Raw genomic sequence first — 27,957 nt, 5'->3', positions numbered from 1 at the left:
TTCTGCTTGATCATACAAACATGATAGATTTAACTATACCTTGAGTCTACTTAAATACATCGGTGTTTACGTAATCCATCTGGAATCCTAGAGCTCATCATTCGAAGCTGTATGGTTGCTATTTGGATAGTCCTATCCTCTGTGCATTGCAGACTGTCTCTCTCTAGTGTCTCTTCCCTCCGTGTCGCAGGGGAATATGCACACTGTCACTGTGGCAAGAGGCCAGAACCTGGAAGATGAAAGGGCGAAGGTTTCCAGGGGCAGGGAGGCTCCAAGGGCAGATGGGTGGAGCTTTAAAGGCTCAGGTCTAAATCCCCACCCACCTGGCTGTATCCAGACAGAGACCCATTTGAGAACTACCCAAGGACCAGAAGGTATGCCTTAGAAACTGTTACTGTTGTTGTGTTCTTCCTATACCTTATCAAACATACCTTCTGCTTTCTTCTAATTGTTTTAACTTCCCTTTTATAGAAGAATGGCCTCTTGGTTTCTGTTGTACTTTCTGTTTTTTCTAGAGCCTTCCTATCTCACTGTCTGACACACACACCTCCAGTATCTCGGCTTCCTCATACTTAGGCTTGAATGTGTCCATTTAAAGACTGACATTTTACCTAATTGTTTTCCAGTTTCCTTAGAAAGTTTTTCTAGAGTTCTCAGGAGTTCTTTACCTAGTACATGAAAGTCTGTATACAGTACGCATAATTTTTCTTTATAAATCAGTGTCTTTCATTTTAAGACAAAGTTATCTAGCTTTTTGAACTCAAATTTATTAGTTAACATATAAACCTCAACTTAAAAAGAACCAGGTCAGTGAAAATTTTTAACATGCCCCCATAAGTATTTGTCAACATATGTTTCTCTTCAGTACTGCAGAATAAGGTGCCTGTGAATGACCGTGTTTTGGGATTGCTCATATTGTTATATTCACAAGGTCTACAATTGTATTTATAATGATTGCGGCTTTGAATATAGAGACAAATATCCTTCTGGCTGGACAAGTTAATTCAATGTCTGGTATTGTGTAAGAAGTACGCCATCAGAATAAATCACTGTTCTATGCTGTAGGGCACCGTTACGGTTCTTGGACACATGTACCTCGATTTAGATGCCCTTTAAAACGTAGGAGAGTTGACCTTGTATAAAACCGAAGTTTAAAAGTTACATGTTTCATTTCATTCACTCCGTGCACTTCTTTATCCAAACAGGATAGCCTTGGGACAGACTACAGACTATTGAAAATATAAAACATGGGGAGAAGGGAGAGGAATTATATATATATATGTAGTTCTTCTAGTCATAAAAAAAAAAGTCTCTTGTGAATGGATCTCTCTCTCTCTTTCTCTCTCTATATATATACACACACACATCTATATTTGGAAATATGTGAAATATATATATTTGGAAAACATGGCCCTTCTGGGAACTTACAGTCTTTTGGGGAGTTTACTATCCATTTTCTTTGAAAATTTTTGTGTATACACATTTAGCCATTGTAGATACTTACTTTAAAATTTTCAATTGCTTCTCAAACTTTGATGAAAATGATACTTGATATTTATGTATCTCATTAAATCCTGATGGTGCTGATGCAGAACATCATTTTTATAACCCATTTTGCTTATGTTGTGTCTAAATAATTTCAAAATTTAAAGTCACAAAAAATATAAATTTAATTTTTTAAAAAATCAAGAGTCTCCTTTGTGAGTTGAACTTGCCCTTCGTATAGTTCATAGTTTAGTGTAACTGGATGGCTTGTCACTCACATAATAAACCACATAGCTGATTACAGGTTGTAGATAAGCATAATAGACTTTGCTCAGTACTAATGACCAGCAAAAAAACAGAAGTCTTTAATCTTGGTAGGTTTTCCTCCAAAGCAGACTGCACGGTGAGTGTACTTGGAATAACAGACACAGAGGTGAGGACCAAGTGAATATTTTCTAGAAAATCAGAGGAGTTATTTCTTTAAATTGTGACATAAATGTAATTGCATACTATAGCTTTACCATTTTGTTAAAGCCTTTGAGAGAGAGAGAGAGAGAGAGAGAAATCGAGTGTGGTTGGGGTGGAGAGGAGGGAGAAGAAGCAGCAGACTCCGAGCTGGGATTGGGACCTGAGCCTAAGGCAGACACTTAACCGACTGAACTACCCAGGCACCCCATAGCTTTACCATTTTTAAGCTACATTTTAATGCCCCAAGTTCTAAGAAATCAAATGCACTTAAATTGACAATCAAAGCAAAATAATTTTCCTAAACCTTAAATTGAAAATTGAACTTTCTGCTTCTTCGATGTTAATTGTCACATACATTATTTTGAATAAGGCCATTCATTTTCCTTTCTCTAGGCATTATGAAAAACCTACATTTCCGAGTCCTAACAATGCTAACAGGTCTTTATTTTACTGGAACAATGACAAACCCATCCAGAAAAGGCAGTATTTTATTCAGTTCGGAGTGTCAATGGAATGGACATCTTCTGACAAACTGTTCTTTTACTGGAAAGCATGATACCCGTGCGGACATGCCCCGGGCAGCGGCCACACTGGATGCGAGTGCCAGTTTCCTTAGGGATCTCGTACAGTCTCGCGTGAGAAAAGACTGGAATATAAAACATCTGGACCTCAGTAACAATCACATTTCGAACATCAGCTTAAGCCCTCTTGCACACTTCCACACTTTGGAAATACTAAACCTCAGCAACGGTTCCATCCGCTCTCTCTCTCTGGATCTACCCAGTGCCAAGTCCTCATGGGGGAAACGCCACAGAATCAGCGGCAGGCATGGGCTTCCGTTTCTAAAGTTGTTAATTCTTCAAAGAAACAAACTCACTGACATTCCCAAGGGTAAGTACGATTTTAAGAGATGGGCTAGCCCTGAGAAACAAGGAGATGTTTTATGCCTGTAAGAATCCCATGTTTGTTGTCAGTTTTGAGGAAATTGCTAAAAGTAAAGCAATTTCATCAGGACAGATAAATGAGTTTCTTAGCGGAATTTCAAGTTAAAATATGTGGAATTCATAGCCAATGCAATTGAATCTCTCATCATTATAACTTACATTAATTTAATAGAGCTTTGTTGAGAGAGACTAGGAAGTATTTAAGTGCTAAATAATCATGACTTCAGATTATCTACATTGATTATCATATATTTGTTATTAAATATAGGAAGTACTAAGAAATAACTAGTTTATATGTTTTCAGTGTATAGCACAATTCCAATTAAGTATGTTGCCATATTTATAATTTTTGTTTTCTTAGAATACGTTTTGCATCTGCTTGGAGGACAATGGTGTCCTCCAAGTGTAGACGAGAAATATGCTAATGTTGTATGATCACTATGTAAACTTTCTCATTATCAAATCAAAATCAGAATTCTTTATCCTGGTTTCTAACAGGATACTCCACATATCCTGTTGTTTAATAAATTCTCATGGCTCCTGGCATTCAGTAATCCACATGTTGGACCTCCTTAACTAATCACCAATATTTTATTAAGAAAAGATATCAGATTCATAATCTGCAACTTCCTTTGCCTTTTTTAATATCCAGGAGTGCTAGACAATTTCCTTTCCTTGTTTATTTTTAGTCTTGGTCACTATTTGCTAAGTACTTACCTTATATAAGACATTCTGCTAAAAAAAGAAAATGTAAGGATATTGTCTTTTTTTCTCCATCCCAAGTTATGCATATTTAGTTTTTTTTTCTTATTTTCCATTCTTTCCTTTCATATTTTATTTTTTTCCTTTTTCCCCAGCTTTTGGTCTTGTTTGAAGCATCATTTTGGCAATAGCCTGCCAGGTGAAGGAATGACTATCCTAGTCATCAGATCAACAGAATTATGTGGGAAAGGGAAGAGTCTTCCCTCCCTAAGCTTTTTTATAAAAGCAATGTGCAGGATTTTCAGTGTGAAGTATAAACTAATTGCACCTTATTTTATAATTTTTATTGTAGTATTATTTTTAAAACCCTGCTATTTGTAGAACATTAGTAATTTAAAAAAAATTTTAAAGGAGAAAACTTTTAAGTCCTTCATGTTATACAGTTGACATTGGTACAGATCTACTTATATATGGATTTCTTTTTATAAGTACTACAGAACACTGTAAATATATTTTCTCTTCCTTACAATTTTCTTAATAACATCTACAGTATATAATACATACAACATACAACATATTTGTTAATTGACTTTGTTATGGGCAAGGCTTCTAGTCAAAAGCAGGCTTTTAGTAGTTAGGGGGAGCTAAAGTTATATGTAATTTTTTTACTGTGCAGGGAATCAGCACCCCTCCATCCTGTGTTGTTCAAGGATCAACTGTATATATTCTTCAAGTCTATTCCTCATGCCTATGTGCATATTTATCTTTCAAAATTGGATCATACTTTCCATAATATTTCATAATTTGTATTTTCATGTCACAGTCCATTTTGAACATCTTTCTATAATTAAGCAATCTCATAAATAGTATTTTATATTATTGAATAGCTTTGATATATACATACATTATAACTGGGTTAATCAAACAACATTTAGACTACTGCCACTTTTTTGCTATAACTCTGTGATGATCATCATGGTAGCTACACATATGCATATGATATAACATAATTTTAACTAGTATGGTAGATGTGAATTTCAACCTATAAGTTCAAGTGTACTAGAGATATAACCTTCTGATGTCTATACCCCAACATAATTTCTGATTCTGAGCTCGCATTCTAGTAGACTCAGTTAGGGATGGGGTGTGAGACACTTGTACTTAGTATCAGTCTTCCATTAGCTTTCCTCTGCTTTTCCCCAAATTTGTACCACAGCTCTAGAATCTTATACCCTGACAAGGCATCAAAGTGTGCATGTGCATGTGTCTGTGTGTGTGTGGGCATGCGCACGCGTGCACGTCTGTGTGCGTGTCTCTCTCCGTCTACGTGTGTCCCCTACCAACCCTGCTAGCCAGAGAACATTTCTTTTCAGTTTTTTAGTTCGAAGAAAATTCTTCACATTTTCTTGTTTCTTCAAAACGCTCTGTCTAGATCTAGAAATTCCTTTCGTCTAAAGGTTTAGGCCTTTGGAAACCAAAGCCAGAAAGACTTGTAGACTCCTCTGTTTTCTGCCTTGCCCTGTGCCTCCCCTGGGGTAGTTAACACAGAGCCTCCTTTCTGGTTGAATGGGGAGAAATGGAAAAAGAGACATAGAGATAAAAGAGCAATATGTCAAAATAATATCCCATCACTTAACTTCTCTCCTTAAGGCAGATGTATTCCCCAGAGCTAATTGGAGGTCAGAGGGACTACAATACCATTTAAGGACCAAACACCCCTATCCTATAAAATGCATATACAACCCCATCTTTCTTTTCCAAGTTGAATTTCTGCCTCCCCAAAAGATCAGAAAAAATGTTACACTTACAAAGGAGAAGAAAAGGTGATGAGCCAGTCATGTATCTGAAACTCCATTAGAACTCTAGCAGACAAAACCGTAGAGAGACAAATGAAACCAGTTGATAGTGGGAGGCCAATGTAAGCTCTGAATCTAACTGGATATAATTCAGAGTTCTTTTATCCATAGCATTTTGTGACTTGAATTATTTTCCTCTAATCGCCACATCCTTCAGCTGAGCCCGCCTGTAACATCCCTTTGCCATTCTACGATTCTGTGACCGTCGCTCAGTCACCCTGACTTTGAAATCCCATTTTGGAGGGGGAGAGCCGGTAAAAGAAAGGGCGATGCTGCCGGGAGTACCTTTCTATTTCCGACCCTCCCTTTGTTCTTTGATTCCTTTGTTCTAAGCCTGTGTAAAGGCAGCATCTGGGGGCCCCTGGCTGGCTCAGTCGGTACAGCATGCTGCTAATTATCTTGGGGCTCTGAGTTTGAACCTCACATTGGGGGTACAGTTTACTTTAAAAAAATTTTTGTTACAAAGGTAACATATTGATAATATAATATTTACTCATAGAATTGTAGTGAGGATTCAAGGAAAAATGTATTTTTTTTAAAGATTTTATTTATTTATTTATTTGACAGACAGAGATCACAAATATAGGCAGAGAGGCCTACAGAGAGAGGGGGGGAAGCAGGCTCCCCGCTGAGCAGAGACCCCCCCAATGCGGGGCTCGATCCCAGGACCCTGAGATCATGACCTGAGCCGAAGGCAGAGGCTTAACCCACTGAACCACCCAGGCGCCCCAGAAAAATGTATTTCAAGAACCTACTGGAACATGGCGTTTGGCATAGTAAATGGTAGCTATTAAAATATGGGAAACGTACTTTGTATACATGTAAAGTACTTTGCAAATATTAGTTTTTTTTTCTGTCTTGGCACAAACTGAGAATAGCAGTCTATTTAGAAACAAATTATCAATTCTGTTTTGTCTGAATCTCAAGTTATCTTCTAAAATGTTCAATAGCTATTGCAGTGTGGAAGGCCTGGCCCACATAATTCATGAGCTGAGACTCATTTGTGTCTGCCTGTTTATAGAAGTGCTTGCGTTCATCGAAAATAATAATAAATCAGAGATTCTCACAAAGTAGCAATCAAACAACCAGCCTTGTAACACATGTGTGCTTTTTTTAAAAAATTTTTATAAACATATAATGTATTATTAGCCCTGGGGGTACAGGTCTATGAATCGCCGTAACACTCACCATAGCACATACCCTCCCCAATGTCCATAACCCCACCCCACATGTGTGCTTTTATAAATCCTGTCTCACGTCTTCAAGCGGTGACAGCTTACAGAATCCATGAAAAGTCGCTTTCACTCAGGAAGACCCACCTTTGTAGGAGCGGAAGCTCACACTGACTCACCCAGACTCAACTGATCCCCTGTCATCAAAGTCAGCTGTGATGTCACCAACAAGCTTCCCGTTGGGGAAACACCCAAGGGAAGTGCCAGCCAATGCAATTTAACTTTCTGATTCAATTCCACCTTGCTCCCAGATCTTTGGAGTACAGTGTTAATAGCAGAAAAATCAGTTTTCAAACAATGGGATCAATCTCCAGTTCAGCTATCCCACAAGCAGTATTTTGGAGTGCCCATAGAGTACCTGGAAATGCAGAAGGACCAACATCTTCATGGGATTCCAATTAGGTTGACAGACCAAAAACTTAACACATTAAGTTCTGGAAACCAAGAGATAAATGTGTTAAAATGAGACAAAATAATACCTGTCTTTTGAAACTGGTGGAGGGAAAAAAACAAAAAACAAAAAACAAAAAAACATAACTAGTGTATGGTAAAAACAAAAGTATGTTCTAATCTATTTCATATTTCTTCCCGAGTGCTGTTGAATTATGGAAATACCAATAAGCTGTATTTTCAAAACTGGGTCAGGTTCTAAAATAGCCACATGAATGTATGTCAGTAAGCTAAGAGGGCCTGTTGTTTGGCTCACCTATATAAAACTGACCACCTTGAGGGCTGACCTAATGAATAAAATATCTTGTCTAAGACCATTTCAGACTCTTTCAATTCTAAATACTCTTTGAACTTAAAGCCATAACTCCCTGAATATCATTGTTCTATGTTATCAGATTATCACTCTTAGGAGAGCATTTAAGAAGTTCATAGTCCAGGGGCACCTGGGTGGCTCAGTGGGTTAAGCCTCTGCCTTCAGCCCAGGTCATGATCCCAGGATCCTGGGATCGAGCCCCGAGTCAGGCTCTCTGCTCAGCAGGGAGCCTGCTTCCCTTCCTCTCTCTCTGCCTGCCTCTCTGCCGACTTGTGATCTGTTTGTCAAATAAATAAATAAAATCTTAAAAAAAAAAAAAAAAAAAAAAAAAGAAGAAGAAGTTCATAGTCCAGAGGAACATTCCTAAGGCAATTTAGTGTCTGGGTATACCCTCTATGGCCTTTCTTCTAAGAGACACTGAGACAATTTCTTAGAAATAATAAAAATGCCTCTGGCTGCTTAAATGCAAAAACTAATCAGATTCCTGCCTCCTATGGCTTGTGTGATCATTGGAAAACAGTTCAATAAATAATTCCTTCTCCACAAAAGTGCCTCCATATTTTCCTCCCAATGTTCAACTCCTCTCTCTGGAAACATGGAATCTACCTTCCGATGGCCACGCCCCAGCTGCCACTGCCTCTCCCAACTTCTTTTGTTCACCTGAGTACCCTCTCAACATTGATTCGCCATGCAAAATTTTTAAAAGAACACATTTCCCCATTGAGAAACGCACCCAAGTACTGTGGAAAATTTGCTCAAATTTCCCAACTCTACTCTGGGAGACCCTAAGCGAACAATGTCATTTATAGGACCCCACCAGTTCTCTTAATAGAATTAAACCTTAATTCTCTGAAATTGGAAATAGATGGAAATTTTTCAGGTAGGAGCTATAACTGAACTTAACAGTCTTCTTTTTTTTTTTTTTTAAAGATTTTATTTATTTATCAGAGAGAGAGAGAGGGAGAGAGAGCAAGCACAGGCAGACAGAGTGGTAGGCAGAGGCAGAGGGAGAAGCAGGCTCCCTGCTGAGCAAGGAGCCCGATGTGGGACTCTATCCCAGGATGCTGGGATCATGACCTGAGCTGAAGGCAGCTGCTCAACCAACTGAGCCACCCTGGTGTCCCAACAGTCTTAATTCTTATCTGCAGAGTTTACCTTCCTCTTGGGGATCTTAGCTTGATATTATGAAGGGAGTCAAATAAGGGGGTATCCTTGTAACTCTCTGTCTTCAAAGTCCCTATTCCCACCCCCACCCCCACCCCCACCAACCCATGCTTAGGATGTTTTGGTCCCATTCTTCTTATTTACCCTTATACCTCTTATATTACTCTATTTACCTGTTAACTGACCTTAAACAAGACACTTAACCTATACAAAGCTGCCTGGTTCTTATTTTTAACTGAGGATGATGGCGTATATGGGGAGGTTATGAGGGTTAGCGACAGTGCTTGTAAAAACTTTAACACGTAGAGTGATGATACATGTGAAACATTTCTCACAGCATCTGGTACGTAACAGGTGCTCGAACAATGTCAGCTCCCCTCTAGTGCCCTTTGATCATCCTGAGTCTCTAATTCTCTGTTCCCCATCCCAGTCTTTGCTGTGATGGTCATTTCTGTGATCTGAGGTACAATGGGTGATTTCCATTCTCTTTCTGCTAAAGTTCAGAGTTCATGTGAAGTTCAGAATACCCATCAACTATCTTGTTGTTGGTCAGACTTCTGGAAGTCTGAACATTATCAGAGGCCCCTGCTCGTCTGTCTGCTATGCACTCTTTGATCTGTCCTTGGACTCACTGAACCACACTGACCCATGAGACCATCACCACTGTTGGATAATGAACTAGCTGCATCCCCAAAGTTTCTCATGCCCTTTATGATTTATCCTTCCCACCCATCCTCTCCCTTCAGTAACCAATGATCTCCTTCCCGATACTATATATTAGTTTGTATTTTCCATAAGTTTATATTCATGCAATTATATGTTTTTTTTGGTATAGCTCCTTGCATTCAGCATAATTACTTTGAGATTCATCCATGGCATTGTATGTATTAAAAGTTCATTCCTTTTCATTGCCAGAATTCATTGCATGGATATACATTTACCTGTTTGTGGACACATTGGCTGTCTTTTTTGGTTATTATAAAGAAACCTGATAGCTAAAGGGATGGAAAAATATAAACCATTAAATGTTCCTGGGTGGCTCCACTGGTTAAGGGTCTGCCTCTGGCTCAGGTCATGATCCCAGGGTCCTGGGATCAAGCCCTGAATCGGGCTCCCTGCTCAGCAAGGAGCCTGCTTCTCCCTCTGCCTCTGCTGCTCCCCCTGCTTGTGCTTTCTTGCTCTCTCTCTCTCTCTATCTCCCTCTCTGTCAAATAAAATCATTAAAAAATGATAAACCATTAGATAAACACTAGCCAAAAGAAAAGTAGAGTGACTATATTAATTTCAGACAAAGGAGACTTTAGAACAAGAAAACTATCAGGGATAAATAAAGCACTATATAAAGGGGATAAAGGGTCCAATTCTTGAAGAAGATGGAATAATTTTAAATGTGAATGTGCTTAACAACAGAGTGTCAAAATATGTGAGGAAAAACTGACAACTGAAAAGAAAATTTTAAAAATCCACTATAGTTGGAAACTTGCAGCACTCCCCTGCCAGTTGATAGATTAAGCCGGCAGGTAATCAATAAGGATGTAGTTGACTTGAATATCACTATCAGTCAACTTGATTCAACTGGCATGTATGGGATACTCCCTCCAACAATAGTAGAATATACATTTTTTTCCACTGTACATGAAACATTTACCAAGACAGACCACATTCTGGGCCCATAAAGCACAACTTAACAAACTTGAATAAAAAACAGAAAGCATGCAAAATATGTTCACAGATTACAATGGAATTAAACTGGAAATCAGCAGCAGAAAGCTACAAACCCCTAAATCCCTGGAACTTAAACAACACATTTCTAGATAACACATGTGTCACAGGAGAAGTCTCAAGAGGGATTTGAAAATATTTTAAGCTAAGTGAAAATGAAAATTCAGTCTATCAAAATTTGTGAGATATGGCAAAAGCAGCAGTTCAAGGGAAATGTGTAGCATTAAAAGCATCCACTGGAAGAGAAGTCTAAAATCAAAAACATAAGTTTCCACCTTGAGAAATTAAGTAAGAGCCATGTGTGCCTAAAGCAAGTAGAAGAAAAGAAATAATAGAAATTGCAGAAGTAATCGATGAAATTTAAAACAGGAGAAACAATGGATAAAATCAACGAAGCCAAAATGTGTTTCTTTGAAAAAATAAAATAAAACTGATAATTCTCTAAACCAACCAAGCCAAACTAACCAAGAAAAAAAACATAAGAAGACACAAACTGCCAGTATCAGAGATGAGAGAGGGATTATTGCTACTGTTCCTATCAACGTCAAAAGAATAATGAAACAAAGTCTTTGTGGTGATACATGCTTGCATTTCTCTTGGGTAAATAACCTAGGCAGACAAGGCCTGTGTTGTATGTCAAGTAGATGTTTAACTTTTGAAGAAATTGCCAGTGTTGTATGAAGTGGTTGTATCAGTTTAAATCCCCACCAGCACTGTGTGAGGATTTCAGTCGTCCTACATCCTTACCCATACCAGGTATGGGCCATCTTTTTAATTTTAGCCATATATCGTTGTGATTTTAATTTGGATTTCCCTAGTGACTATTGATATTGAATATCTTTCTGTGCGCTTATTTGCCATCCGTTATGTCTCTAATGATGTATATAAATCTTTGGCCAGTGTCTATTTTTTTTTAAATTACTGAGTTTTGAGTGTTCTTCATCTCTTCTGCGTACAAGACTTTTCACAGATATGTGATTTGTAAATATTTTCTCTCCCAGTCTGAGGCTTGAGTATTTTTTTATTTTAATAATGTCTTTCACAGAGCAGAATTTTAAATTTTTGTGAAATACATTTCATCACTTTGTTAGTTTATAAATTGTGTTTTGGTGTCATATCTAAGAAATCTTTGTTGAATCCAAAGTCACGAAGATTTTTCTATGTTTTCTTCTAGAAGTTTTGTAACTTTACTTTTTTACATTTTATATTTTAGGTTTATGATCTATTTATATTTAGGTTAAAATTAAGGATTTTTAAAAAATATTTTATTTATTTGACAGAGAGAGAGACAGAGAATGGGAACACAAGCAGGGGGGAGTGAGAGAGGGGGAAGCAGGCTCCCCGCCAAAGCAGGGAGCCCAATGCGGGGCTCGATCCCAGGACCTTGGGACCATGAACTGAGCCAAAGGCAGACGCTTAATGACTGAGCCACTCAGGTGCCCTAAAACCTAGGTTTTTACATTAGGTTTATGACAGTTTTAAAATAGTTTTAATTTTTTGTACGTGGTATGAATGACATATAGAAGTTTTTAAAGACGGGCGATTATTCCAACACCATTTATAGAAAAGACTATTTTTTCTATCCTTTTACATGTATCCTGCTCATGTTCCTATATTTAAAGCAGTTTCCTTGTAGGAATTGAATAGTTGGCTCTTGAATTTTTATCCAAACTGGGAATCTTTGCCTTTTATTTGGTATTTTTAGACTGTTATTTCTATCTATCATCTTGGTATTTTTTCTATTTGTTCCTTCTGTTCTTTGTTCCCCCTTTTATTTTTTTCTGATTTTTTCTGCATTAATTGTGTATCTTTAAAATTAATCCTCTTTAATTAATTAATCCTCTTTAATTAATCTTAAAATTAATCCTCTCTATCTCCTTTGCAGGCTGACTAGCCATACTTTTTTGCTGTTGTGGTGTTATTTTGTGGTTGCTTTGGGATTCGCAATACACGCCTTGACATCACAGCCTGTTTTATGTCGTGTTATACTGTTGGCCTGTAACACAAGGAACTTACAACTATATTCTTCCACCTCTTTTCTCCTGGTGTTTGTGCTAGGATTGTCATACACAATGCTACATATATATTGACCCCTACATATATATTATAAGTCCTACAGTACGTTTACTATTTTTGCGTGTGTGTGTGTGTGTGAAATGTTCATGGTTAAACGGTAACAGCTAAAAGACCTGAGCTTCAGTCCTGGCACCACAGCTCCACCTACTAAGACATGGGTTAAGCTCTTAACTTCACTGCACCTAGATTTTGTTGTTGACGAGATGCTAACAATGTCCAGGGCTTTGTGATGATTTAAAGGAGATGTCTGTGAAGTGCTTAGAGCATAAAGAGAGTATATAATTAAACAGGAGTTTTTTTTTTTAAGCCACATTGTTTATTTTATTTTATTTTATTTTATTTTATTTATTTATTTGACAGAGAGATCACAGGTAGACAGAGAGGCAGGCAGAGAGAGAGGGGGAAGCAGACTCCCTGCTGAGCAGAGAGCCTGATGTGGGGCTCCATCCCAGGACCCTGAGACCAGGACCTGAGCTGAAGGCAGAGACTTAACCCACTGAGCCACCCAGGTGCCCCTAAACAAGAGTTTTTAAATGATTTCTTCCGGGGTACCTGGGTGGCTCAGTGGGTTAAAGCCTCTGCCTTCAGCTCAGGTCATGATCTCAGGGTCCTGGGATTGAGCCCCACGTTGGACTCTCTGCTCAGTGGGGGGACTACTCCCCCCACCACCACCTGCCTCTCTGCCTACTTATGATATCTGTCAAATAAATAAATAAAATCTTAAAAAAATAAAATAAAGTAGAATGATTTCTTCCCTCCACTGAACTCCTAGGGTCCATGTTCCATTCAAATTAAGCAACGAGACATTACAGGAACTGTAAGAGTAGGATGCTGGAGCGTAAGGGCTCGGATAACCAGGAACTTTTTCTCGTGTGTATGTCTTAGCACTCACTCCAACACGAGGATGCTGTGCTCTGTTTGTCCTCAGCACTAAGTGCCTGGCTCCTAATGTTTTGATTGAGTTGTTGTAATGATCTCTTAATCAGTTCAGCTGTTGTGAACATATGATAACATCAGTGTCCGACTATTTACATTAAGTCATCATCTCTGCATAATCAATTTGGTAACAAGTACCTTGCAGACTGTAGACAAGCAATACTCCCTTCTGGAATTGAACCAACCTGTTCTGCTAAGTAGCAGTTGGTTGGAGAAACAGACGACCTATGAGGGGCACCAGGGTGGCTCAGTCGGTCGAGCGTCTGCCTGCGGCTCAGGTCATGATTTCCAGGATCCTGGGATGGAGCCCCACATCGGGCTCCCTGCTCAGCGGGGATTCTTCTTCTCCCTCTGCCTCTGACCCTCTCCTGCTCATGTTCTTTCTCTCTTGCTTGCTCTCTCTCAAATAAATAAATAAAATCTTAAAAAAAAAAAAAAAGACACAAACTGTGAGAACAGAGCAGAATGGAGTTGGGAAAATGCAGGGCATCCTTATGAGACTCTTGTGGGAAATCAGGTTTGGAATTCGGCTCTGCCTGGCACCTCCTTCCCAGCCTTCGTGCTCTGTGCCAAATGGGCCTCCTGGTTAATCTCTGGATACAAAGACAGAGACTAAAACCCAAGTAAACAATTTTGCCAGAAAACAAAACCTCGCTACAGCATATTAGCTGTGAAAAATAAGCGAATGCCTAGAAGTGTTACAGGACCAACAAGAACTGTGGAGTGTTACTACCACTGACCGATCAGTTCATCTCCCTCCCGGCCTTTTTCCTCTGCTCGCTCAGAACATGTGTGTCTGCGTGCGGCTCTTTTCCCCCAGGAACGCTGGAATCCTACTCTGGGCTGTCCTGCAACCCGCGGTGACCGTGTGCAGAATCCCGGTCCGCTGCGCCGCTGAGCCGGCCCTCCACGGACAGCCCCGCAGGGTGTCCCCACGGTTTCACCGCGATCAACAATGGTGCAGTGAACATCACCCCTGGATATTTTAATGCGCTTTTTTCTCTTAACAGGACTTCGGAACCTGAAATCATTACAGAGTCTGGACCTGTCGTTCAATGAGATAACGCAGATCGGTCCGTCGGACCTCCGGAACTGCCTGCGGCTGGAGAACCTCTACTTAAGAAGCAACAAGATATTCAGGATTCATCCAGAAGCCTTCAAGGACCTCAAGAAGTTACAGGTTATAAAGTGACTTTTAGAGGATTTCCAATACGCAGGCAGCTGGACAATTACATTAGAATATTTCTGCCAGAGAGTTTCTCCACACCCAGGAGTGCTGGCTATTAGTCAAAAACTAGAAGCCTATTTTAAGGCTCAGCCGAAATTGCTGAAGTCTTTCTCTTGCCTCAAAATCAAATGCCTCAGTCATACACATGAATTTCACTCGAACATAATACTCAGCCGCAAGAATTGGCACATTATTTTTCTAAATCAAATTAAACCCAACTTCCCATTTCCACTTAGCCGTTGGCAGGAAATTCAATCTCGGTGATCCCCGAGGCTTCCACCCTGAGCTGCAGGGTGGGGTCACAGGTCCCCGGGGCCTGCACAGTCTGGAGCACTTGAGGCCGCGATGCTGGGCGATGCTGAGCAGCCTTGGATGGGACCTCTGGGCGATGCTGAGCAGCCTTGGATGGGACATTGTGGGGCCCTGAAGGCCAGTTGCTTCCAAACCCACACGGGGTGTACATAATAAAAATAATCATAATAACAGCCCATACTTGTAGAGTTCTTACTACGTGCCTGTCTCTCAGGCACCTTGCAGTAATCTCATAATGTGCTGACAGCTGTGAACGGAAAGGCACCCCCAACCCCCCAACCAAAGCCCTGATGGGGCTTGGCCACTGCAGCCCCTGCCTCAAGCACTCTGCTCCACCCTCCCCACTCTTGGTGGTGGGTGGGGGGCGGATTACAGTCTCCCTGCGATGCTCCTTTAGAAAGGCCAAAGGGCTTCCAGTGGGACACCTACTGAGGTCTTAGGGAAAGATTCAGTCCCCCATACCCTCCATCACAGACCCTCACTTTTTACACAGCCCCGCATCATTTCGTAGAAACAAACTGCGAGCCCCGTAGGCAATTTTAGATGCTCTAGTAACTAGATTCAGGAAGTAAAAATAAGCAGGTGAATTTCGTTTAGTAATATATTTTTTTAACCCAGTATCCCCAAATATTATCTTTAACCCATGTAACCAATATACAGATCATTAACGAGATATTTTACATTGTTGTTCATGCTAAGACTTCAGAGCCTGGCGTATATTATCCGTACCCACAGCCCAGTGGGATGAGTCACTTTCAGTGCTTGAAAGCCGTGTGTGGCTAAAGGGCCATCATACTGGAGAGCATCGACATAGCTGATTTTTCCCAGTTTTATGAACAGTGTTATGCAAGTATAGATGGGAGACAAAATTCCAGCGACCACCTGTCAGCCGGGGCCCCCCAGGTCCCTCCTCTACTGAAAGGAGGTGAGTGAGGCAGCGGTAAGGTCGGTGGGCTCTGGGCTCAGCTGCCCGGGTTGAGACCTACCTAGCTTCTGCCACGTTGCCGCCACGCAGTCTTGGGCAAGTCACCATGTCTCTCTGTGCCTCAGTTTTCTCAGGTAACGTCATTCCTTTCTGATAGAAGTTCGTGAGATTTCAATGTTTTGATGCACATAACATGTCTTGAATGTACTTGGAATATAGCAAGGTCTTTCTGAATGAAGACTGCATAGAGAAATTCGAAAGTGGCCACAGCGCTCCACTCTCTGAACATACAAAACTGTGCCACTTCTTGCTAAAAATCCTTCTAAGCTTTCCCAACAAGGGCTGGCCCCTGCCTGCCTCTCCAGCCTCATTGCCCAAGACACTCCCTTGCTCCCTTGCTTCTTCCTCACTGCTGAAATCATTCAGTTTTAGGTATCGTTCGTTGTTAGTGCCTCATCCTCATAATCTCTTTGAGGATGGACATCGTCATCTGTTTTGCTTTCTAGCGCTTAACATATGTCTAATTCATAACGTGTATCTAAAACCACTTGCCGAACAGACGAATGGATAAACTAACGATGCTCATGAATAGGAAGGTCACAAATTACTACCAAGTTGGTCGTCCAAAACCACACACATACTGTCCCATAAAACATTCTGATCTGGTGGGTCAGGAAGCCAGGCAAGGCCCTGGGTCCTTTGCTAAGGGTATTTCAAGGGGCCACAGTCAAGGTGTTGGCCAGGGTTGGAGACTCCCCGAAAGGTCCAGCTGGAGATGGACCCTCTGCCAAGCCAACATGGGTGTAGACAAGAGGCAGGTCCCAGTGGGCTGTGGCACTGAGGGCTCAGTTCCTTCTTGGCTGTCAGCCTCAGCCTGCCCTCAGTCCTGGGCCACGTGGGCTTCTCCATCGAGCCTCAAGGGGAGAGCTTGCTAGCAAGAAAAACATGACAGGCTAACACAATGTCATCATGGGAGTGACATCACCTTGTTCTGCCATATTTGCTGGCTTAGAACCAAGTCGTAGGCTCTACCTCCTCTCCACGGGAGGAGATTCCTCAAGGGCATGAATATCAGGAGGCAGGACCATTGGGGACCATCTCTGCCACAGTAATTATCAGAGCAGATGAGAAAAGAGCACTTGGCAGTGCTCCCCAACGCCCCACAAATGAGTTGTCGAATCGCCTGGGAACCGCATTTCACATACTGTATACTGACTGTAAGTGTATTTGTGTGTGCAGTTGCCCTATGTCTGTTATTTCCTATGCATTTTTACCGTGCTTCCTAAGTGTTCGGCAGCTCACAGTGAAGAGATGCTACAGGCAAACTAAAAATGTTGTTAGCATAAAGCATTTAGCCCCAAGAAGGTTTTAAATCATCTGCAATTCTCGCCCAGGATCATACCATGTCTCCTTCTCCATTATCCTATCTACATGTTTGCTGATGACTCTAAAAACAGGTCCCGGGGGCGCCTGGGTGGCTCAGCGGGTTAAAGCCTCTGCCTTCGGCCCAGGTCATGATCCCAGGGTCCTGGGATCGAGCCCTGCATCGGGCTCTCTGCTCAGTGCAGAGCCTGCTTCTCTCTCTCTCTCTCTGCCTGCCTCTCTGCCTACTTGTGTTCTCTGTCAAATAAATAAAATCTTTAAAAAAAAAGAACCTGATGAAACTATCTGGTACCAGAAAGCTAGAATATCAAAAGAGATGTTGATTTTTTTTTTCTTTTTCAGGAGAATGTATTTAGTCCTTACACTACACTCTGTGTCTTCCCACGTAGGAATCTTTTCAGAAGCCAGATCGATTTTTCAAATCATAAAGTCATCATCGTGTTTTGCTGGAATGAAATAGGTTTCACTGGCATTTCAAATTAGCATTCCTTTTCTTAAGCTTTCCCATTCTTCTTGGATACTGTGATTCGTGTAGCAACATTCGATGCCTCCCAATCTTTCTATAATGCACACCCCTTTCCAGTGATGGTGGATGGCTTTTTCTTTAGGCAAATTAGACTGTTCTGCTTTCATCTTTATTCCTCCTGAATCATTTTATGAGTTTTCTCTCCTTGCTTCAGTTTTGTTTTCGGTTCCATGGTTTGTAATATAAGACGCCGGGATGAACAAAATGCAGATGCACTAAAAGGAAAATCACTGCCTGAAACACACCGGAGTATTCCCTTCAGTTGTTTGGGGGGGTGGGGGGTGCGGTTCATAAGAAAGCTCTTGATCGCAGGCAAGGCCTGGCGAAGCAAAGTAGTTTTTTCTCCCCCAACCCCAAGTCTCCTTCCTTTGGGAACCTTCCTTTGGGAGTCAAGACTGCTTGGTTACTCGGCACTAAAAAGGTTACCCTCACTGCCTCGGTTCCGGGAGAATTCTGATTCTACACGTGGTGGTCTTGGTCATGGTGCTGTTTGTTTGAATCAGCTCTATTTAGGAATTTATAGAACCCAAGATGCCAATGCTGTTTTTTCCCTGGTGTTTATAAAACAATTGACCTGGGTGACATTCAGCCTCTCTGACTTTCATTCATGGCCTACTTTTTTTTTTTTCCCTTCCAGCAGGGTTTCCATTTTCTCTTTTATGATTTTCTGTTCTTCTAGCTACCACCTGGCCCTCCCTAAGCCCCATGCCCCCCGCCCCCTGCTGCCTGCTGCTCCAGGTCTCCTTCCCCCAGCCCTTCCCTCCCAGGCAATGGGAGCCCAGGCTCTCCAAGGCAGCATGTTCCAGAGGGAAAGGCATGCAGCCCTGGTGCTGGATTAGATCTCAGCTCTGAGATCTAATCCATTCATTCATTCATTCATTCATTCATTCCTTTCTCCTTTACTTACTGAGCACCCGCTGTGCACCAGACCCCAGTACTAGGGGCTTTGTGGCGTGCACTGTGTGACCCAGCCCAGTTTCCTCCTCTGTGAAAAAGGGGAGGGGAAGGTCAAAGCACCCAGTAGAAAGCCTGTTGCACAGCAGCACTCTGCAAACAGTAGCAAGAGCTATACCAGCTACCTTCCCCGCTGTATCATGTCATGGCCATCGCCAACTTCTGCAGGTCCCTGCTCTCTGTTTCCAGAGCCACTGAAGACTTTTTGTTCCCCAGGTTCCCCCCCATTTCTGATTAGACTAGAAAAATTAGTCATCTGGGATACACCAGTGGCCATAGACGCAGGGAAATGTACTACTACCCTGGAGATAATTGTTGATCCAAAAGATCTCACTTTGCTACTTCTCAACCACAGTTCTTCTGTGTTCTATGTTCTCATGGCCCAGGATCCTTGGTCACTTTCGAGATCACAATGCTTCCAGAAATTCTAGACCTGGTATCTAATTCTAGACCTTGAAAATCACAGGGAGTCTCGATTTTATCTAAAAGTACAAATTACCACTCATAGGAAGAGGAAATGACTGGGCATCTGATATAGGCACCATACTGAAAGCTTTCACATGCATCTAACCCTTACGACCACCCTAGAAGGGAGGCTCCTAAAAAGTGAACAGTTTTCTGAGGCTCACAGAGTTGTTAGAGGCAGAGCAGAAATTGAAACTCAGTGTTCCCTAACTGTCAAATCAGGCCTAAATTCGTATTGCCTCCATAGCAATGTAAGCAATATCTGTAACTATTGTTGATTTTGTCTCTGCATGTCTTCATTCACAGACTGTCCTAAATTTGTTTCTTTTCAAACAGGTTGTAGACCTCAGCAACAATGTTCTGACCGCCATCCTACCCATGATGGTCATTGCTCTGGCACTTCCCCATCTGGAGGCGGACTTGGCCAACAACCCATGGCAGTGTGACTACAGCGTGGCCGCCTTCCAAAATGTCATTTCTGACTCCTGGAGGAAAACATGGAATGGTATCTGCAGCGAGTCTGTGGGTAAGTCGGTGGCGCCTCTTCTCCCGGAGATGGTGTCAGCTGAACTGAGAAAAGCACGTGAAATAGTCAGTCTCCTTGGAAACCACGACAGTCCCCTTGAAAGCCAGAGTGTTGATTCGGGCATTTAGTCAGCCACTGGCTGTGTCACAGAAGAGTCACTGGTACCTGTCTCCCTCGGTTCATGAATGATTGTCCTCACGTGGTCAAAGAAACGTAGTTCCAGTGGCTCAGAAATCATTGGATTTGGTCAAAAACAGTAATTTCACAGGGAGACAAAGCCCCAAAATGTCACTTTTTTTATCCCAAGTCTTTTTTTTCCTTTTAAGATTTCATTTATTTATTTGAGAGAGTGTGTAAGCCAGAGCACACACAGGAGCAGGGGGAGGGGCAGAGAGGGGGGAGAAGCAGACTCCCTGCTGAGCAAGGAGCCTGAGGCTGCTGGACCCCAAAATCACAACCTGAGCCATTCCCAGGACCCCGAGATCATGACCTGAGCTGAAGCCAAGCATCCCAATCCCAATCCTTAACAAATAACTGATCAAAAAAGGAACTTTTAAAATGCGAGACATGATTATTTAAAGGGTTTGCCTCTGAAAACACTATATGTTAACTATACTGGAATTAAAATAAAACAAAATGCATGCTAACCCTATGAAAGTATAATCCTACTTTATATGTGTGTGTCTGTGTGTGTGTGTATACCCACAAAACACACATATTTCAAAACTATACTTTTCTTTGATTTATTCCCTGACATTCTCCCAAATTGCTAGACTAGGTTACTAGAGTTGAACATTCTGGAAGACTTTTGTTTGCCATTAACCATCTGGACTAAATCTCCCAACTCCTAACTGGATATGGGGGTGGGGGAGTAGGGTAAGGTTTTTTCAAATGAGTCCTAGACTCTATTCCATTCATGACTCACGACTGCCACTTAAGTCGAAAAATGGCCATGCTTACCAGGTTCTGAAGAAATCAAGATCACAGAGAAGTCTTTTTTTTTTTTTTCAAGATTTATTTATGTATTTGAGAGAAAGAGCATGAGTGGGCAGAGGGGCTGAGGGGCAGGGGGAGACTCTTCAAGCAGACTCCCTGCTGAGCACGGAACCCCCCTCAGGGCTGGATTTCCCCACCCACGAGATCATGACCTGAGCCCATCATCGGTCAGTAAAGCTGCTTGCTGTCACGCAGTGTGCCCTTGAGACATAGCCAGGTGAGGGCTGAGGGGGACCCACAGAGCCTTTCTTCCATGTCCACTCACTGTGTTTCCCCCCCACCCCGCTTGCAGGGGATGAGGAGGCATACTGGTGGACCCCCCAAAGCAGAAGTTCCAGGGAGACCCACCTTCCTCACCATCCCACGAAGCCTGTGAAAAGCCTCCCGCCCGGCAGAGCCGAGAGACCCCCGGCAGGTGGGTTTGAGCACTCCGACACCCCAGCAGCGGTGGGCGCCCCGGCCAGCGGGAGGCCCCACCGGCGGTCCAGGTGGGCTAGGAGCCCCAGGGATGTGCCCGCGGCTGGCAGAAAGGGAGCCCCTTCCCAGGACCTCGCCCTGGCCGTCTGCCTGGCTGTGTTTATCACGTTCTTCGTGGCCTTCTGCCTGGGGGCTTTCGCCAGGCCTTTCGTTGACAGACTGTGGCACCAGAGATGCAGACGCAAGGGGCCCAGCTCGGACCGCGCGGATAACGCGGATAACATGGATAACGCGTACTGGAATGAGGGTTTCTGCGGTGACACGGAAGCTTCGGGGAAGGCCCAGCACCGGAGGACAGATTGGCCCCTCCAAGAGCCCGCAGGCCCCCGCGCTGCTGTCATCCCCGACGGAGCCGCAGGAGAGAGCAGACGGGAGCAGGGTCACCGGCGGAGCGGGGGGCTGGGCAGTGACAGCAGAGGGCCAGGAGGGGAGAAGGATGACATACATCTGAGTGACCGTGCAGCCCGTTCCGCTCCCCCAGGACGTCCGAATGCTGATCATAAGCAACGAATTCCAGCAGGACAGGATCACATCCGCAAGGAATATGTTCTCGGGGAAGTAAATTATGCGACTGGGGCCCAGGAAGGTTCTCCCCGCACGCCTCCAGGAGAAATGGCAGCTTCTCTCTCCAAAATGCAAATGCCTGTGAACGCACAGAGGGCTGGAGAGAATGAGCGGTTCCCTTTGGAGTTTTCCAAGGAAATGCAAGGGGGCGGTTACCTGAATTTGCTGGACACACAGCAGCAAAGGCTCCAGGAGACCCGCGCTGAGGAAGGGCCTCCTGCCTCCCACAGCGCAGTCCCACTCAGGGACTGGGGAGAGCAGAGCCCTGCGCCACCCATCTTTCCTCCAGGCTGGGGCCATGACCCGCAGGTCACTCCTGCTAACGTGGAACCGGTGCAGAAATGGGCTCCTTCGAGCCCTCAGTATACAATGGACTGCAACTACGATTCTGATTCCGATGAAGGGTCTTTATTTACTCTAAGTTCGACAAGTTCAGAGGGTGCAAGAGATGAGACCGAAGAAGAGACTCGCGGCAAGGAGAACCACGGAGCCGGCGAGCCCCCGCAGGATGGGGACTCAGGGGTGAGGAGGGACCACGTCACATCACTGGAGGATCCTGACGACCATATCCCCTGCCAGACGATTCTGGAGGAGTGTGAGAATCAGGAGGATTGTTTTGCAAAACCTCTCATTTCTGGTCCAGACTCTGGTTCGTGTGAGAATCATCTGGAAGGTGCCTCTGACACGGATACATGTGAGGGTCCAAGGACCTTGCCTGCATCGCTGGGCAGTAACAGCCCCTCCAGTGATGAGCTCCCAGACACAGGGCTCGGTGATTATGCCGCCGCTCTCCTATCGGAGACGGTAACATGGCATCACTCACTGAGAGACTTAGAGTTTTTCAGTGTAGATGTTGTACCACAAACACGGCCATGGTTGGCTGAAGGTCCCTCAGACCCTGACGAGAGCGACAGTCATGAAAGAGACTCAGACGTTTATAAACACGAAGCCTGCCTTCAGGAACTAAACACAGTTCAACATGATATTCCTCTCAAGATCACTGCAGGTGAAACCTCGCGACCCGCACAACAACATTCGGAAGGGGGCCACAGGAACTCCCACCCGATGGACACCGATGCGAGCCAGGGGTTCGTATGCCCTCTGGAGGACTCGGATTCCAGAAAGGTTAGAAGCCGAACACAGGTGTTACAACCCAGTAGCGATGAGCCGACTCTCCAGGGTGAAAGAGGAGAGGGGGCTTGTGCTGAAAACGGTTCCAGGAGCCAGACACCGTCATTTCAAGAGCCCCCAGATGAACCCAACTCACCAGGAACACGGGAGCCCGTCGCTGATAGACAGGGGAGTAAATACTCAGAAGCGAACCTGCTGCAGTCAGAAACAGACCATGTTCACGTCCACGTTCAAAGGCAGACCCGCGGCCACCTGCGGGGAGCTGGCCGGCTGCACGAGGGCCTGCTCTACTACGATGCGGAACTTGAAAACCAAAGGGAACTCAAGTAACATCTTGCGTTCAGATCGAAGCCCTTAGACAGACCCAGATTTTCCATCTGGGTCTGCTGAACAATCTTCAACACATTCTGCACAGAGAACCGTACAGCTTTCTGGAGGGTGATCACCAACTATAAAGTGACGTTTAGGGAGGGTTCAGAGGAGCTCCATATTTTTTCATAAGTGATGTCAAAAGAGAGACCATTTTGTAGATGGAAATGTAAATTAAAAATCAGTCTTCAAGAAAAGAAGTGGCATTTTTTGTAAAAAGGAGAAGCTATCCTGCCACTGTCCTTCATTTGCCCTTCCTTGGCAACCTCCAACCTGGGCTGTCAGGAGCTGTGTTCTCCTCTGTGTATCCACCTGCTGCTCTGGCATTTTCTCCACTTCCTTCCCGACACTCCTTGTCCACCTCGGCGTGCCCTCTCAAAGAGCATTCCTCAAAGATCTAATCCGTCTTCTTCACGTTCTGCTCTCCCCGGGCCGCTGCTTCACAACCAGCCCCACACAGACCACGCCCACATGTGCCCCATGAGGCCCCGCCTCCCTCCCCAAGTTCCAGACTCACATTCTCAACCCCAGTAGCCCAAATCCACATAGATCATCCCGGCACCTAAAATTCATCATTTTCCTTTACAAATATGATCTCCCACAGTCTCTTTCTTGTCCAAAAATATCATGACATCCACCCAGGAAAGAGACTAAACTTGCTGTCTTATCTCTGACTCTCTGTCATGCGTTTCCTGTATCTGAGTGACCTCTGAGCTCTATGCCGGGGAAGTTCGTGTATGTCTATACAAGGAGACATTTCAATGTGGCAGTCTGGAGAGAGCCAGGCAGTGGTTGTCAAACCAGGGTTTGCCCCAAAAGCACCCTTTTTCTTCTCAGAGTGTATATTTAGGGTGGATTACGATGGGAGTGGACTGAGTTTGGGAAAAGGAGCTAACCATCCCCCAATCCACGTGGTGGCATCGCCACTAGCCTCCTAGGACCTGGCTTCTCAGTGACTCTTAACTTTGCCATCTCCACTCTCAACCTCCAAATAAGGCACACCCTTATCGAGCTCCTAGATCATTTGAAGTGACATTATTTTGGTGACATTTAGTACTTCTCCTGGCCCGCACTCCCCACCCCAAAAGTCTTACATTCTCTTCATCTCGCCACTAATCAAAAACCTTCGATGCAGGCACCTGGCTGTTTCAGTGGGGAGGACACGCAACTCCGGATCTCTGAGCTGTCAGTTCAAGGCCCGCATTGGGTGTAAAAAGACAAACAAACAAACAAACAAAAACCCAAGAACCTTTGATGCGCACCATTGCCTATATAAAGACCGAATTCCATAATCTAGACTTTTCTCATGACATTGTCACTTCTGCACACATTCTGCCTTCTGGTTTATATCATGTAGACCAATCATTTATTCATTTATTTTGCCAACCTCTGAGACCTTCAGTGGTCCCTGATCAGTTTCTCCCCTGTTGCTTGCCATTGCTATTTTGAAATCTCCTTGTCCTTGAACTTTCACTGCGAATATTTAGGCTGTCAGAAAGGAAGCCCCCTCATTCCCCACCCCACTGCAGTACACGTTATGACTATCCACGTCTACACTCCTCAGCTCTGAGCTAAGAAGTCAGCATTCTATGGTCAAGGTTAATCCCTCCGGTCAGCTTTTGCTGCAGTCCTGGGCACAGATCCATTCATGTTTCCCATTCCTTCACTTCCAAGCTTTCCCTGTCTAGTGGCTCCTTCCCACTGGCTAAAAGCATAGCCAAGTCCCTTCAACATTAAAATAAAAGGAACTGGGTGGTTCCGTTGGTTAGGCATCCAACTCTTTTTTTTTAAGATTTTATTTATTTATTTGACAGAGAGAGATCACAAGTAGGCAGAGAGGCAGGCAGAGAGAGGAGGAAGCAGGCTCCCTGCTGAGCAGAGAGCCAGATATGGAGCTGGATCCCAGGACCCTGAGATCATGACCTGAGCCGAAGGCAGAGGCTTTAACCCACTGAGCCACCCAGGAGCCCCTCTTTTTTTTTTTTTTTCAATGATTTTATCTATTCATTTATTTGAGAGAGAGAGAGAGTACAAGCGGGGTGAGGGACAGAGGGAGAAGCAGACTCCCCGCTGAGCAGGGAGCGGACGCAGGGCTTGATCCTAGAACTCCAGGATCATGACCTGAGCCGAAGGCAGATACTTAACTGACTGAACCACCCCAGGCACCCCAAGCATCCGACTCTTGATTTCAACTAGGGTCGTGATCTCAAAGTCCTGGGATTGAGCCCTGAATCAGGCTTCACACTCAGCAGGGAGTCTGCTTCTCCCCCTCCCTCATGCCCTCCCCCTCCCCCCCATTCAAGCTTTCTGTCTCTAAAACAAATAAATAAAATATTTTTTAAAAATCAAAGGAAGAAAAAACTACCCGACAGCTCCCTCACAAAACTGCCTTCTCTTTAAATAGCTAGGCTCCGCAAACGAAGGTGAAGGACCAGCGACAGGGACCACCTTCCCCACCCTTAGGTCTGCAGAGACAAAGAACCTCCGCTCCGCACACACAACGGAGTGCGGACCTGGGCAGAGGCTCAGAGCCACCAACAGTCCAGAATCCAGCAGGAGGGGCCATCCAGCTTCGCTCTCTTCTAGCCCTTGTCTGTCAGTCTGTCAGTGCGTCCCAGCCTCGGACCTCTAGAAACCAGAGAGCAAGAGAGCTCCCAGATGCTGTCCCCAGGGGTCACAAAGCAGGACGGAGGAGGGAAGAACGCGGAGCGGGAGCGGCAGATGGGGAACATCCCGCTGTGCTTTCTTCTGATTCTTCACCCTCTGGTCATGCTTCTTCCGGCTCCTTTCTACCTCTTCTTTCTAGGCTCACCTGTGAAATACCCAGGCTGTGGTCTCGGAAACTCTTGTCTTCGCACTCAGTTCTCAGTCCCTGGGTGAGTCATCAGTTCCGCCACCACCCAATGGCTGAAATGTTTCGTTTCGGGGACTCCGGCTTTGAAATCCTCCTTGAACTTTACACGCACGTCCCGCTGCCCATGGGACGTTTCTGGAGGCGCTTCCAACCAAGTGTGTCCGAAATGGAGCTCCTTGGCTCCTCCTAACCCTCCAGCACGTCTGATCTCTGTGCCCCATTTCACGGCCCACTCAGTTGCTCCATCCAGAAGCCCTGGAGTCACTCTTTTGACTTCCTCCTCCTCCCTTCCTCCCAATCTGATCCGTTGGTCATTAAGAGAAGCTGTTTCTGGGCGCCTGGGTGGCTCGGTCGGTTCAGCGTCTGCCTTCGGCTCAGGTCATGATCCCAGAGTCCTGGGAGTGAGTCCTGCCTCAGGCTCTCTGCTTGGTGGAGAGCCTGCTTCTCCCTCTCCCTCTGCTGCTCCCCCTGCTTGTGCTCTCTCACTCTCCGTCTTAAATAAATAAAGTTTAACTTTTTTTAAAAAATTAAAAAAGAACAGCCATTTCTAGCCCTTTAACTATCAAATCTAGTCCTTCCTCTCTGTCCACACTGTTACCGCTTCTGCTCTCACCCTGACCCGCTCACCGGGTCTAGAAAAACAGCACAGGGCAGTGTGGTCTCTACCTTCAGTCCAGCATGCTGTTGCTATTCCCCAGGTTTCCACCAGGGGGCGGTTTATAGAATGCTAATATGATCACGAGGCTCCACTGATCAGAGTCCATTCGGAGGCGACTCACTTTTCCTGTTCCTCTAGGGCCCTACAGGACTCCCTGTTCCCAGGCCTTTGCCCCCGTCACATCCGCCCTCAATGTTCTTTCCAACCCCACCCAACAACTCCACCCAAGCAAGCCCTCCTCTCAGTAGCTCCTACTCTGTGCTCAGGTTCAGGGTCACTTCCTCCGAGAAGCCTTCTGGGATCCTCAGATTAAGTTAGATGTCTCCCTTACAAACTCTCATGACACAAGCATCGTCCTTCGCAGACCAGAGCTTATCCCAAGTAAAATTACCCAGTTATTGGTGTAATTGTTGGTTTAATGTCTGTCTGCCCTTTCTATACTATAACCTTCCTATGGACAACAACAACAAAATGTGTCTTATCTCCCCAAGGCCTGTCATTTAGTACATTTCAGTATATCAATGTATTAAATAAAGGAATGAAAACAAACTCTTCAGTACAAGGTACAAGGATGTCCATGAATCTGGCCCAGCTTTCCAGGCAGCTCTCCACCCAGTATTTATTTCATTGTGCCCTACCTCCTTCCCGCCCCCCAAAGTCACAAGCGCGCTGGACAATGTCACCGCCCCACCCCTTACCCCGCCCTGCTTCCACTTTCTGGTCTGTACCTCCGACCTTTCCACTATGCCCGGCCTCGCCTACCTGGCAAATACCTTCTCTGCTTTCAAGATACAGAGTAAGAAAAAATTTAAAAATAAAAAATAATAATTTTAAAAAAAGATACAGAGTAAGGATCACCTCGTCTGTGAGTCTCTCTCAGCTCATTCCACCGGAGCAGAGTGGACCACTTCCTTCTCCCCACCCCCCACCGCACCCCTGTGTATTGTGGAAGAAAAACCAGGCTTTGCGCGAGGAGAGTTCTAGAAGACCTTCTGTAGGCCAGCTTGCAACGGTTGGGTGAAATTCAGTTCTGACCTGGAGTCTATGAAGCAGAAAATCATCTCAGGGCGGGCGGTTATTTTATGAAGTGAAAAATTACTTTCTATTCTGGCATCACAGAGCAAAGGGATACACAGTTTTGACTATTTTTGTTTGTTTTTCTTCACGCTTCCAAAAAAAAAAAAAAAAGGCTTCTGGAAATGTGGCATAAACACCACAGGCATGGCGGGTATGTATCTCTA

At 44.1% G+C, this 27,957-nt stretch overlaps 1 protein-coding gene across 1 annotated transcript; it reads left to right on the top strand.

The window, feature by feature from the left end:
- Positions 1-49: 49 nt before the first annotated feature.
- Positions 50-23,401, top strand: LRRC66 (leucine rich repeat containing 66). Its single transcript, XM_032334281.1, has 5 exons — positions 50-374; positions 2,347-2,844; positions 14,359-14,528; positions 19,478-19,667; positions 20,956-23,401. The coding sequence occupies exons 1-5, from the start codon at positions 197-199 to the stop codon at positions 23,163-23,165; spliced, it is 3,246 nt and encodes a 1,081-aa protein (XP_032190172.1). The 5' UTR covers positions 50-196; the 3' UTR covers positions 23,166-23,401.
- Positions 23,402-27,957: the final 4,556 nt, after the last annotated feature.

The sequence above is a fragment of the Mustela erminea genome, chromosome 2, assembly GCF_009829155.1.
Source record: "Mustela erminea isolate mMusErm1 chromosome 2, mMusErm1.Pri, whole genome shotgun sequence".
Taxonomy (NCBI): Eukaryota; Metazoa; Chordata; class Mammalia; order Carnivora; family Mustelidae; genus Mustela; species Mustela erminea.
This window is presented reverse-complemented; position numbering and strand designations above follow the sequence as displayed.